The sequence below is a fragment of the Equus asinus genome, chromosome 2 (genome assembly GCF_041296235.1).
Source record: "Equus asinus isolate D_3611 breed Donkey chromosome 2, EquAss-T2T_v2, whole genome shotgun sequence".
NCBI classification, from domain to species: Eukaryota; Metazoa; Chordata; class Mammalia; order Perissodactyla; family Equidae; genus Equus; species Equus asinus.
In genome coordinates this window covers 153,679,614-153,693,874 of record NC_091791.1, presented here as the reverse complement: position 1 = coordinate 153,693,874, position 14,261 = coordinate 153,679,614, and the positions used below count along the sequence as shown (strand labels likewise).

General features: G+C 49.0%; 1 protein-coding gene across 4 annotated transcripts in view; it reads right to left on the bottom strand.

Moving 5' to 3' along the window:
* Positions 1-14,261, bottom strand: part of VPS39 (VPS39 subunit of HOPS complex) — a 41,488-nt gene continuing 27,227 nt past the window's right edge. For all 4 annotated transcript variants that reach the window (XM_014857319.3, XM_070503089.1, XM_070503074.1 and 1 more), the window contains 14 exons: positions 10,990-11,132; positions 8,501-8,644; positions 7,893-8,034; positions 7,667-7,753; positions 7,274-7,347; positions 6,824-6,922; positions 6,088-6,205; positions 5,471-5,599; positions 4,749-4,851; positions 4,475-4,520; positions 3,408-3,557; positions 3,110-3,244; positions 2,764-2,855; positions 1-1,922 (listed from right to left, as the gene is read on the bottom strand). In XM_014857319.3, coding sequence (XP_014712805.1) covers positions 1,847-1,922; positions 2,764-2,855; positions 3,110-3,244; positions 3,408-3,557; positions 4,475-4,520; positions 4,749-4,851; positions 5,471-5,599; positions 6,088-6,205; positions 6,824-6,922; positions 7,274-7,347; positions 7,667-7,753; positions 7,893-8,034; positions 8,501-8,644; positions 10,990-11,132 — 1,538 coding nt within the window. In that variant the 3' untranslated portion in view covers positions 1-1,846. The remainder of the gene's footprint in view (positions 1,923-2,763; positions 2,856-3,109; positions 3,245-3,407; positions 3,558-4,474; positions 4,521-4,748; positions 4,852-5,470; positions 5,600-6,087; positions 6,206-6,823; positions 6,923-7,273; positions 7,348-7,666; positions 7,754-7,892; positions 8,035-8,500; positions 8,645-10,989; positions 11,133-14,261) is intronic.

The window sequence follows — 14,261 nt, the reverse complement described above, 5'->3', positions numbered from 1 at the left end:
TTCCAGAAGGAAGAACACACACATTCTTTATCCTATTGCTTCAAACACATGTGCCACAAGGTAGTGCGAATGGAAACCACAAACACAGCAGGCCAGGGAGGAGGGCTCGCGCGGTAGGGCGAGTTTTCTGCTGGACAGTAGAGGGCTGGTCTGACCATCTTCCTGCTGCTCCCAAAGCGCAAACGGGACCCTCACAGGGCGGCACTGCTTCTTGTGGGCGGGTGCGGCCAGTTGGGACATGGTTCTTGTGAAGGACTCCCTTGGCCTCCAAACCTGAGCAGCGTCCCCTGGCTTGGTGAGCGATGCTGACGGCACTCCAAGACCCTCCACGGTGAGCGTGCCTGGGAGCAGCCTAGTCTACACCACCAGCAAGTCGGTCTACGACACAGGCCCCGCATAGCATGGTGCTACAGTTTAAACAGGAGCATGGCATGTCAAGGACAAGCCACTCAAACAGTGTCAGTATTCGGCACCATCACCCACCCTCACTACTCGTTAAAGACACTGAGACAACAGGACTGTGAGTCTGCCAAACCCCACGGAGGACAGGATGCAGGGCCACTCTCCCTGTGTGTCCTGAGCCTGCAGGGCCAGACACTCCTGTGCGCCTCTAGGGTGCCCTGTGGGAAGCAGGACCTCCCCCAACACACAAGAGCTTGACGGATTTGGCGGTGAGTTGTCATCAACCCACACGCTGCTGCTCCTGCTCCTGCAGCACCTCCACTATCCCCAAGCACCTCACAAGCATGCCAGCCATCACGTCACTGTCAGATCCTGGTCTGATCGTGCCCTGTGTGCAGCAGACATCCACCCAACGCAACCCTCCAACCCCTGCCGAGCAAGGCTGGAGAAGGATGGCCAGGCTGCGCTGGAAGGCAGTGGGTGACATGGCTGGAAAGGGAAAGGTGTCAAAGCAGGAAGCCCGCGGCTCACAGAGACTAAACCAACCTGCCCTGGGTGGCTGCTGGGTGAACCAAAGCAGGAGCCTCTGCGGAGTCAGCCCAAGAGGTCACACACCCACTGCGGTCCCTCCTCAGAGCTACCCCACACTTGGCCCTGAGGGGACGGAGAAGGTCACTCTCCTGAACTCCCAGGCATAGAGCGTACAGTCCAAGGAGGATCTATTTACAACATACCTGACCCCCAATTACCAACGTACTCTTAGAACACACTTCCTCTTGCTTCTCACTCTACTTTGTATAAGATATTAGTCTCAGTGTCAGGAAAATGGGAGCGAAAGCCTGGGTGAAGCAGTGAGGGAAGATAAGGGAAGAAAATAAATAGTGAGAAAGAAGAGACTGAATATAAAGAGACTCCTAGGGAGACTCCTGGGGGGACACAGGGACAGTGACTATGGAGCGATGACCATCATTCCCAAGGGAGTGAGGCCTCTGCAGCAGAGGCGCTCCACCCTGCCCTCCTCGCACAGGACTCAGCTGTGCTGAGGGCTCTGCAAAGTCCTGCAGGTTCCTTAACAGAAATCGCTGCAGAAACAGCCCTGGGGTTACAAACACTTGAGACAGTTTCCTTATTTAGGTGACTGGTATGCACAGAAGACGGCGCCCTTCCCCATCTCCTCCTGTCCACGCAGGTATGAAATTCTCTGGAACGGCCTGCAACGTAATGGTATAGAAGGTATAACTAATCTCTTTTTCTATTAAAAAGCTGGCAACACCAGACCACGAGTCTGATTAATTCAGAGATGTTCCAGGGCACAAGGTGGCCAACAGCGTCCAAATGGGGAGACACCTGGTGTGTCAGCAGCCCCCGATTCCTAAGGCTGGTGCTCCGTCCCCTCTCTGGGATAGCCGAGCCGTCCATCTGCGGAAGCCTTGGCAGGCTTGGCTCAGGTGTCAGCTGGGTTTACCTCTTTGGAACAGAAGTAGTGCACGACCACTCCGTTGGGGTATCTTGCAAATGCACTGCAGGGGAGGAAAATGACTCGGGAGTGAGGCTGCCTCTAAGAGAAGACCACTTCTTACCTGGAAAAGGCGCCTTACCCGGGAGCCATCTCAGAAGAAGCCCACCCTAACCACAAGGGGCAGCCTGCTCCGAGGCTCTCTGGATTTACACAGCCACCATCTCTGTCAAATAACTGAACAGGATGGGGTCCAGGCAGTTCGAGCGCGCAGGGATATTTCTTGTTCAGTCAGCGCTGTGAAGCACGGAGCAGATGGAGCAGTGCGCCAGCCTGGCTCAGCACTGCTCCCTGAGAGCCGGCGATGCTCGTCAGAACAAGCGTCAGCTGATTCTAACACAGGACAGCCAGTTACGTCTCTCTAAAGTAAGGATTCTTCCAGCCATATACAAAAAATGACAAATCACTCTCCTTCGAAGGAAAGGGGATCGACTAGAGTATATGCTTCAAAACAGAATGATGCTGGCTCAGGATTGTACTCAAGTCGTGAGGTAGCAGGTTGAAAGATCTTTTTCTTCTCCTTCAGAGACACATCCTTAAAAGATAAGGACTTTCTGCCCACATACAGCTCCCACACACCCACCGGCTACATCACAATTTCTAGCTGCCAGAGGGGAAGGGCTTTACGAGCAAAAAGTCAAGAGCCCCACGCCATACATTCCAAGTCTTTAAATTCTCAAAGCCCAGCCCTAACAGACAACACGGACTGCCCTCTGGAGGCTCAAGAACTACCAGCGGCCAGGAGAGTCAGCAGCTGTGCTTTCCTCTTTGGCTAAAGGCTAGAAATGCATCCCGAGTGTGACCCACGGCAGAGCTGACGCTGGGCAGCTCCAGGGGAGGCTCACCTGTTCCCAATCTTCTTCTTACACACCATGCACACCTTCTCCTCCGTGATGATGCACTTCACCTGCTGGTGTAAAATCCGCTCTTCCTGGACCTGGGCAGGGGCAGGGAGATTGGGGGAGGGTCCCATGGTCTAGTATGTAGAGCAGAAGGCAGAGGCTGGCAGTGTCTCATCTCTCAGGCCACAGAGTCCTCTAAAGGAGGCACTTCAACTAAATGTCAAGTCGGTTACTGGATCTGAGCAACAGTGTTAAAGAAACATACAGCTCTGCCTTGTCTACAGGGAATATTGGTAGCCGTCTCACACTAAACAGGACAACCCCACCCGAAAGGCTGGGAAGTTCATACCCTCAGGAATTCTGCATGGAGAAGGTTCTTGAGCACTTGATTGAACCGTTTCTTTTGTGCATTTTCTTCCAAGACCTTTTCCAGAAAGATGCGTATATCGTTAATCTGAGTGTTTGCTGGCAGAAGGTTGATGGCCTAGGGACAGGAACAGAGATGGGAACAGGGTGAGGTGGAACAGGAGTGAGACTGAGATGTCTGAAGCCACAGAGCTCGCTGACCCCAGTCCCTTTCTCCACCCCCTCTTCTCATCCAATGCTCCCTGCAAGTGTCCTCCATGTCCCCGAGAAGAGCTCCTGACCTTGGTGGTGTCCAGTTTGCTATGGTGCAGCTCGAGGACCTGAAGGGCAGCCTGGAGGTTGGCCTGTGGCTCCTGCAGTTCCAGCTTGATTGGCCCCAGGCAGTGTACGCTGGGTGGCGAGAGGTACATCCGCAGCAAGGACAGATACACCTGTGTCGTACAGGCACAAGCCACGCACGTCAGGCTGGCAGGACCCGCCCAGAAGCCCCCAGCATGACCACCCCTAAAGATAAGGGAGGTTGGTCTATAGTACAGCCGTCATGGAGCATTTACAACTCATCATTTTTCACCTTTTAAAGGTTTTTGTAAAATCAAAAAGGCAACTGCAGATGTCAAAAACTAAGCATTGTGTTTTCCCTGAGAGAAAAAAATCAAATGCCTTGTATTTGTCTGCGTTATACTGTTGACAAAATGCCAACACTGTGAAATGACTTAAAAAGATCCCTCGTTTCCTTTGGCTTTGAGGCCGAGACCCTGTCACATCTTGGCAGGTGACGATTCACCCACGATGATGCCGCATTTCCTTCCGGTGCCAGTATCACAGGGTTTCTCAACCTCAGCACTCAACATTGTGGGCTGGACAGTTCTCTGTGGGGCTGTCCTCGGCACTGTTTAGCAGTGACTCTGGCCTGTACCTCCCAGCACCCACACCCCTAGTCATGACAATCAAAAATGTCTGCAGGCATTGACAGATCCATGTGCATTCTAGACAGAGCACATATGCGCACCTTAGCAGAACCGTCAGCTGTTCCTTCCCAAAAGGCTGACCGTGTAATTTATTACACAAGTTGGGACTCTTTTGAGAGTAAAGGGGCAGGGGTGCTACTAAGAATCCCCCAGATGACAACAGAGGTAAGCCAGAACTATCCAAGCCAAGCAGGATGTATGGTCACCCTGCCTTCCCCTCACTACACACAGGCAGAATCAGTCAGTGCACTGACCCCACACCCTGTCTTATCTTAGCAGTTCATACTAGTGTCACCTGTGTGCAAACCAGAGGGGGTCAGGAACACTAAGAGGGACCGTGAAATGCACACATGCTCCCTGGGGCCAGGGTCACTACTTACATCTTTGTTGCCGTCTTTGTTTTGGTCATAATGCTTGTGGCAGTATCTGCAAGAGAGAAAGCGGTGAGACCAGAGGGGCCGTCTAGAGAAGGTCATCGAGGCTGCCTGCATGAACACCCAATGAGAGCCCAAATCAGGGGCCAGCACAGGAGGCGACTCTCGCTTCTGCTGCAGGGTGGAGGGGAGATGGGTCTCTCAGCCTCCCAGGCCTCTCCTCTCTCTGGGGGGCCTGCTTTTAGACCCACTGGGAGGTGGGATGGCAGGGTCAACGTACTCCTCAGCCATCCTTGTATCCTTCAGGACGTGGACGTAGATGAAGAGAGCTTGCTCGTGTTTCCCCATGCGGCCCAGCAGGAGAGCACGTTCTTCCAAGAGGCCTGTGAGGAAAAGGAACGTCAGAAACCCTCACCACCATCATGTAGGCCCAAGGCCAGCAGCTGAGCTACCAGAGGCATGGGTATTGGGGCAAATAAATTGGGAGAAAATATTTTTATTACTTGGGATGTTTTTCAAGGAGAAAATTACTAAAATTTCAAAAAGGGTGGAGGGAGCTATTTTAGGAGGTACTTTCTGTGATCATTTATAAACTGGGTAAGGATACTCATTCAGAAGTCAAGACCATAATAAGCACCACAACGTGCCAGGCACTTCAGCTAAGGTCAGCAAACACTTTGTCGGCTCTCACAGAGTTGACACATCAGACAAACGTGTGTCTTTTCACAAATATTGCTAAACAATGAACTTGGCCAAGAACATTTGCTGAGAAAATAAACATGTTTCAACCTGACTGTCAATTAGCCTGTGGTTCACACCTAAAAGAGACTCCTCTCAGTCACGGTTCAAGAGTCTTCAGAGGGGACAGAACAGGAGCATTGGCCTGGAACGTGGTTTTTCCCAGGCCCAACTTTTTGGGGGGATGGGGACTGGGAAAAAGGAAAGATCAGTTTTGCATTACCTTCAGCTGAAGTGGCTTCTGGTCATATGCCAGACACTCACCATCAAAAGGAAAGTCACAGATGAGCCGGCCTGGATCATAGTAGCTGGAAATTTCCAAGAACACAAGAAGCTTCCGTCGGTATTCCCCCAGCTCACCCTCTTCCTCTCCGGCAGGGACTGGAGTTTTGCCTTTAAGGGAAACCAAGCTCAACATGAAAGAATGCTGTCAGGCAGCAATGTGGGGTCATCAAGAAAAACATGTCACCACCATGATCAGAAAGGGCCTCCCCGGTGGGTTTCCAGTTGGACTTTTCTTGGTTTAGGGTTTCTAAAGGGCCCCCAAAAGAGAGCTTGAGCTTAGGGGAAAAAAAAAAAAAAAAGCTGCATAGAGAAACACTCTAGTAGCCAAACCTGTTTCTTATCAGCACAGTTATCATCTTGCAGACATGTCCTTCCTCCTCCCCCAGGGGTGACGCTCAGAGATGCCCACATCCAGACAAGAGCTCCTGAGCCTCACGTCTTGGGTCACTTAGCTGCCCCGGCTCCTCTGAGGAACTTCCCGCCCACCTGGGCCCATGAAGAATGGTGAGATCTGCTTCCCTACCCCACACATGGCACCCTCGGGTCCTAGCTCACCTAAGACCCAGGGCCACCTGGCTTTCTATGAGGACTGGTACCTGCCGGGAAGGACAGGAGATACTCCTTCATCAGACCTTGCACCTTCTCACAGTACAGCTGGATCAGGCAGTTGTGGAACCGAGAGCCTGTCTCCTCCCAAACGTGGATGACATGTTCCTGACGGGAGACGTAGGTCAGCCTGGTACCCTCTACACTGTGACCCAACTCAGTCATTCAGTCCCCCTCACATTTTTAAGGCCCAACAGGTCCCATCCAGATTGTCCCCTAATTAAGCTGCAAAGATTACCAAGGGACAGCTCCTCTAAAACCACAGGGAAATTTTACAGTACAACACAGCAATGTTAGGAATTATCTTCTTGATTTCCAATCTAAACTCCTTGATTAATTTTGTCCCATAATCCTCCAAATTCTCCTATCAACCCATATAATCAAGGTTAAATAGTTGAATCCTGGTACTTAAAACTGATCTGCTTGTCCTGCGGTCACAGTTGAGTTTGGCTGTACAAATGCGGCTTTGACATGTTTTTGTCAAACGTCACTCTCTTTTATCCCTCTGTAATTTACCTAGATTTAGAAAGCATCATCAAAAAGTAACACTTGCAGCATGGTCTACTGGGATCTCTTTCTCCAGAGGACGTTGAAGTAACTCTCTTCCTTACATTTCTACCGATCCCCAAGGGACACAAAGCCCAATCGGAACCGCCCAGTAAGTGAACCATGTGGTCCTGAATCCCAGGTTTAGAGCTTTTTAGTTGAGACCAAAACATATCTTACCAGATAAGGAATAGCCAGACCCTTAAAGTTCTCTACTAGGAAGCCGAGCACTCGGTCTCGTGGCAGAGACTCCACCTCCGGGAGGTCTTCCGTAAATATCTGCCGGGACAAACCCGAGTTCCATCAGCAGAACCATCTGACCACAGTGCTGCCTGCCGCACACGCGCAAGGGGAGGGTCAGGCGGACAGACTTTTGGAGCCTGGGACGTGGGAAGGGCGTACAAGAAGGCGTCCGCAGGGGGTTAGTGTGACAGACTAGGTCGCAGGCCTCCTGACGTCTGTGCAAGGCTCTTTCCACTCCACTCCACTGTGGTCTCAGGTTTCCCAGTCTACTCTTTTGAGCACCAGACAAGGTGCGTGAATCCTTCCTCCCCTCCATCCCTTGCTGTCCTAAGTAGAACCTGGCCCAACCCTAGTAGCAGATAAATGCGAGGGACTCCCGTGACCAACCTTTAGGCCATCCTCTGGGAAGTCTCTCAGCACCCACACTGAGTAGGAAAAAATCAAATGCAGGTTTTCGGTGCCTAGGGGGAAGGGAAGACTTGTCAGCAAGTGAAACCCACCCTGCCCATTGGACTGGGAAGGCAGGTGCCCAGGTTGCTGCAGGATTTACTTTCCAGAGAAGACAGCTCTGTCCAAGCAGCAGTCACTCAGGGCTGCTTGGCTCTACTGGGCTGGCTACACACCAAGCGGCCATCAAGCTCCCACCTGGAAGACTTTTACCCCAACTGGAGGAATCAAGTCGGGTGACCACGGGGAAGGGAGGGGACTGACAAGCCAGAATCAGAAATGGTGGGAGATCAGGTCCATTTGCACACCATCCCTTTCAGAAGTTGGACTTACCCAGGTGTTGCAGGTACTGCACGGTCCTCTCATGGCCTTTCAGAGGGGAGTTCGCTTTCTTGGACTGGTCCACCAGCACCTGCAGAGCTGGCCACGAAGCCCAGGAACAAGGTCAGGAGCCTCTCCCAGACGGCGCATCCCCACGGGAGATTTATCACACCTCAGTACGTTTCCCCTGTCAACGTACAAGACCCTCCCAGATCAGAGACACCCCTCCCCCGGTCACCTTTCTCGTGGAGCCCCTTCTTCTCGTACAGTATTATCAGTTCACTGTACTTGTGGGCCTTCTTCAGCACGTGCTCGCTCTCTTCGATGTGGCAGTGATTGTTCTCCAGGCGCAGTAAGGGGGCCACCAGGGCCACGTTCGTCTGCAGAGGAAACAGGCCTTCAGCAGAAACTCCTTCCTGGGGCCCACCCTTACCTGGCCCAGGGCTGCTTCAGGATGAAAGGCCAGGGATGTAACACGAGCAAGAGAAAGCAAACAACCCTTTTCCAGGACTACTTTTATAGCATAGCCCTTTCACACAACATGTTTTAACTTTTTTTGGGTGGAGGAGAGAGGAAGGGAACATTTTCTTTGACGAAATACTGTCCCCGTTCGCCTTGTAGCACAAACCCCAATCTTACCAGAGAAGACCAGCCCACTGTAAGATTCTGGGTCAGCATCTTGCCTTATCCTCTTAATTCCAAGAATCTCACAGATGTCAAACAAAGACGAGGTGGTTCCCATCATCAAAGATTTCACTGTTACTAGTGGTAGGTAGCTCAAAGTGGCACTTTCCCAGTTTCAGGGAACTAGGGATTTGTGGGTCCCCAAGAGCTAGGAGAACTCACATGGAGGTAGCACTTGAGCAGGGTGGTGTCGATGATTTGTAACAACTTCTTCTTGGATTTGATGGTGGGAGTGCCCTCCATGAGCGGGGAGGTACTCGACTGGTGATCAGAGTCATTCAGCTTCTTTACCAGTTGGCTTCGTTTCTGCAAAGGCCAAAAATGGGGGATCTAGGCTAGAACTAAATCTTTCTTTATCATTTGAGCTACCAGGTAATTCCAAATACCTCCAAATCAGCTCACACCTATCCACCCTGATCTCATATTGCATATAATTTTTATCAGGAATCAAAATAGATGACTGCCAAACTGCCACAGATACAATCACAATTTTTTCAAGATTAACACCTGAGCTAACATCTGTTGCCAATCTTTTTTTTTTCTCTTCTTCTTCCCAAAGCCCCCTACAGTACATAGTTGTATATTCTAGTTGTAGGTCCTTCTGGCTCTGCTATGTGGGATGCCGCCTTAGCATGGCTTGATGAGCAGAGCTAGGTCTGCACCCAGGATCTGAACCAGCGAAACGCTGGGCCACCAAAGCAGGGCACCTGAATTTAACCACTTGGCCACGGGGCTGGCCCCCAATCGCAGTTATATACTGGGTATTTACTACACACCAGGCACTTCGCCAAGCACTTTATATATTATCCTATTTTAAACCTAAAACAAATGCAGGTATTACTATCCCCATTTTACAAGTGAAGAACCCAAGGTGCAGATGTTAGAAATCTCATAAGTGGCAGAGGCAGGTTTCAAATTAGGGTCTGATTCCAAAGCTCACGTTCTTTTATTATTATTATTTTTAATCAATTTCATTGAGGTGTAAGTTACATACAATAAAATGTACCCTTTTATTTATTTATTTTTTGCTGAAGGAAAATTTGCCCTGAGCTAACATCTGTGGCGAGTCTTCTGTTTTGTATGTGGGTCACTGCCACAGCACGGCCATCAATGACTGGCGTAGGTCAGCGCCCGGGAACCAAACTGGGGCTGCCAAAGCAGAGTGCACCAAACTTAACCACTAGGCCTCAGGGCTGGACGCAAAATATACCCTTTTAAAGTATACTATGAGATGCATTTTGACAAGAGATATATATGCATGTGACCACCACCCTAATCAAGGAACAGAACATTTCTGTCACCCCAGAAAGTTCCCTTATGCTCTTCCCAAAGAATCCCACCCTCCCTCTACCCCACTGATTTGATCTCTATCACTAAAGATTAATTTTTACCTATTCTAGAACTTCATACAAATGGAATCATCTGGTTTGTACTATTCTGTGTCTGGCAATACCCACAGTCTTATATGCTTTACCATCTCTCTGGCAGAATATCAGTGTTCTATCAACGTCAGTGGAGAAGGCCAGGGAAGAATGTGTGCTTGGAGTCTTAAAGCTAAGACATTGGCAACAGAGGGCCTCCTTTAATGCCACAGGTCTGGGAGACAGTCTGCCCCAGAAACGTTTTTCACTCGGCATGTGGGCCATACAGTGTGCAGACAGGCATATCTATGTGCTCTCTGCAGGTGGCCGGCCACAGCTGGGTACCCCTGGAGCCCAGCGCCAAGGAAGTGCCAAGGCTACACATGCCTGAGCAGACCTGCGGGACGCTCACTCACCCAGAAGCAGGCAGCAGGAAGCCAGCTTGCAATTTTCCTAGCAATACTTCTCAGGGCTACCCAGGGGACCCCTTATAAAGGTCTGCAGAACACTTAAGGGGAAAAGATTTACTAAGTTCTCCAACTCTGAGTGGGTGCGTGGGAAATAAATAGTAACTTTCTGCAACAGCAGTTTGGGGTTGAGACTTCAACGGAGATAAAAGTTTTAGTATTGACTTGAAAATTTCACTTATCTGTCTCTAACAGTAAACCGAACAAAATCTAAATATTCACCCTAAAAAAACACGTTATAGAAGAATATTTATTGATAAGGACGGACTTTCCCAATATACGCCTAAATTTTTTAAAAGTACACTATAAAACAATATATAGTTTGAAATCTATTTGCAATAAATAAGAAAACAAACACTAATTCACAAATACATATAAAAGTCTGGAAGGAAAACACTAAAATGTTAGTTACATTTCTCTGGGTGATAGAACTATAGGTGATTTGTATTTTTCCACATTTTCCAAGTTTTCTGCAAAAAGCAGGTATTTTTTCCAAAAGAACGTATGCTCCAAAAAAGTTTGTTTTAAAAAACTTACTTTTTTCTATCAACTAAAATTTACTCTTTTTAGTTGCTCCAATAGCTTAGTGTGAATTTACCAGGAATTGAACGTGTTTCCTGGTATCAACATTTGGCAGAAACCAGCTCAATGGTACTATTGAGCAGGGAAATGAAGCAGAAAGAAATGTGCCCACCCAGACTTCTGGAGTGTTCATGTGCAGAATGCCTACGGTATTATACAAGGCCCTCGATTCCCCGCCGTAGAGAAGCAGGTATTGGAGCCCCCAGGTGAACTCTCGCACACCTCTCTGCATCATACTTACCTGTGTCAGGTAGTCAATCAGAGCTAAGTGAGCCTTCTCCAGCTCAGCCCCAGAGAGCACCGGCAGCGGGTTAGGGTACTGCAGCTGCTTCCTATAGTCTGTGGGCAGCAGGTCCGGGTACAGGCCCATCACATGGGTAGGATCTACATGGAAGGTAAACGTGATTCCGCCACCTCTCCTTACACTCCACTTCTCCTTCTCATCCTCCAGGACCCAGCTCACCCCTCCCTTCCTTCCTCCTGGGGAGACCTCCTCACTCACTTCTCCACGCTCCTGGAGACCTTTGTCACACTTATCCCAGTGTAATACTTACTGGTTTTACATGCAAGCTTTTTGTGGACATATAACATGTCTTATGTATCCCTGAAGCTCAGGGCTGAAGGCAGAGCTGGCACTGACAATGCTTATCTGACTTGCCGGTGGGGCAGTATGTTCTCTGAGTACAGGATTATGCCATGCGTTGAATCAGTCCCCAGTACAACATAGAAATGTAATTAACAATGGAATTACATCCCTTATGCAGAACAAACGATACAGACCAGTTCTGCTCTAGCCGCACAGATCTAGCTGTTCCTTGAACATACCAGGCATTCTTCTAACCTCATCACATCTGCCGGGAATGCTACACCCATGCAGACATCTGCATGGCTCATTAAATCACCTCCTTCGGTCCGTAACTGAAACGCCCCCTTCTCAGAGATGCCTTCCCTAACCATTTTATCTTAAATTGCAATCCTAACTCCTATCTTCAGTACTCCTTATCCCCTTCTCCCTGTTTTATCTCTCTCAGCACTTATCACTTCCCAACATATTATAGTTTTGCTTATTTATTTTTTTGTCTTCCCTCTCCCCATCAGAATATAAGCCCACTACTTGGCACCTAGAATAGTCTTCAGCACATGGTAGGAGCTTGATGAAACATTTGTTGAGTGAAAAAATAAATTAGCAAATAATGAATACAGTAGTATTTGAACCAATTCAACAGTTCAAGGTTCAAGTTCAAGATCTAAATATGAGTCTCAAGAAATACAAGAACTCTCTCACACTCTTGCCATTCCACACCATCATACTCAACCACCAGGACCCCACAAGCCCAGGGCCTCAAGACAGTGAGTCTCCTCATCGAACCCTCCTGCGAATGCCTATAGTGCTCACCTTTCTACCCGGCCTCACAGCCTTTTAGGTACAAGTTGTAAGTTGCCACAAGGAAATAACCCTAAAAGAGTGGTTCTTAAACAGTTTTAGGATCTTAGAGAATTTGATGAAAGGTATTGATCCCCTCTCCAGAAAAACCCACATATGCACAAAATTTTACATCGAGTCTAGGGTGGTTCCCAGACTTGCTAACATCCACTCACAGGCCCTACGTCCTCACTGGGAGGAGACAGGGCTTCTCCCTGGCTCACAAGGAATACAACTACAACACCCTTACAAGGGGCCTATCTGTGGGACATAGCAGGGGGGTAGGGGGTTGCAGGGAAACAAACCTGGGCCCACTGCACCCTGCTCTAGGGGGGCCAGGGGACATAGTCTGGTAGTACCATATTGTTCTCTGTAGCCAGGCCTCCCTGTGGCTCAGAAGACTCATGCCTCCAGAAGACTTCCTTTTGCTCCAATTCTGTGCCCTGAAGCAGTCTTCTGACTTGGGACCCCGGGTACACTCTGTTCTGCTACATCTCGAGTTTCTTTAACACAAATCAGGTCACGTGCAGTTGGTAACAGGGGAATGATGTCCATATGAGGCAAAAGTTGTGTTGGTTTGTGTGTAATTTCCCCCAGCTTGTTGAAGTTTTGAAGTGAGCAGGGCAAGCTTTTTCACAACTAAAGAGAAAGCCTTAACCCTACAGGGAGACCTAAAAAAAGACCTGGAAATCCCACAGAAGTGCCCAGTTTTGTGCAAGTAGTGGCTAGTTAGAAACATCAAAAACCAGCAGTTTTTGTAGACCTATGGAACTTCTTGTTTATTATTCCAGTGTCTTCCCAAAGAGCTGGTGGCACACTGAAAATAAATGCTCCAACTGAGTACATTCAGGGGAAGGTTGGTAGATATTTATCGATTTCAGGTTGCCCAGCTTTCATGCCCCTTCTTAACAGCAACCTACTTCCTTCTGGTGAGCTCCCTCTTCCACACTATGTGTAGTCTTGGTGGGAGAATAATTCTTTGCCTTCTGGAGCAGAGGGCAGCCACAACTTCTTTCTCCATCCCAGAGGAAGTGAGACCATGACCTAATCCTGGCCAATCAGATCCCCTTGATCTTGAGAAAGTGATTCAAGGATGACAAGCAGTGTGCCACACACCAACATATATCTCATCCTACATGCTTCTTTCACGTAACGTTGATACTCCTTCACCAAGGAGGTGGGGTCTGTGTTCCCTTGCCTTGAACTTGGAAGGCCCTTACAAATCAACAGAATATGGCAGAAGGGACTGTCATAAAAAGGCACTGAGATTTCCACCCAGGTCTCTTGGATTGCTCACTCTGGAAAAAGCTAGTCACTCTGCATGAGGACGTTCAAGCAGCCCTGTGGAGAGACACACTTGAACAAGGACTGAGGTCCCCAGCCCACAACAAGGACCATCTTGTCAGCTAGGAGCATAAGCCACCTTGGAAGTGCATCCTCTAGCCCAGTCAAGACTTCAGATGAAGGCAGCCCAGCCAACACACAACTGCAACCACATGAGAGACCCCAAGCAAGAACTGCCCAGCTGAGCCCTTCTGAGATTCCGACCAACAGATACCATGAGACATAACAGATGATTTGTTATTTTAAGCCACTAAGTTTTGGGGTGATGTGTTACACAGCATTAGATAGCTAACACAAGCTGGTAGAGGGCAATTTTTATTAAAGATGCGAGAACATGGGAGGTGGCGGCAGCAACAGCTAAGGAAGTGGCCGTGCCAGTGGAGGACTGCCCAGCCTCTTCTGGCTACAAAGGGATTCCTGTCTGGCTTTCTGTTTCCTGCTGGGAGGTCCTCCAGAGCTCCCTTGGTTCCTCGCATTCCTGAGCCTGGTTCCCCACTAATTTTGTGGGCCCTTCCACCTACCATTCCCCTAAGAGTCCAATAAACTACGCTTAATTTATCCATATCAGCCTAAATTATCCAAAATTGGTCTCCATTGCTGACAACCAAGAACCTTAAGTGACACATGGAGTTACAACAGTTCATCACTGGTCAAGGTTGATGAAAGGTGGAAAAAATGCAAAGCAAAGAAGAGGAGAAAAGAGAAGATAAATATGATATAGAGTCAAACCAGGTCTATATACATTG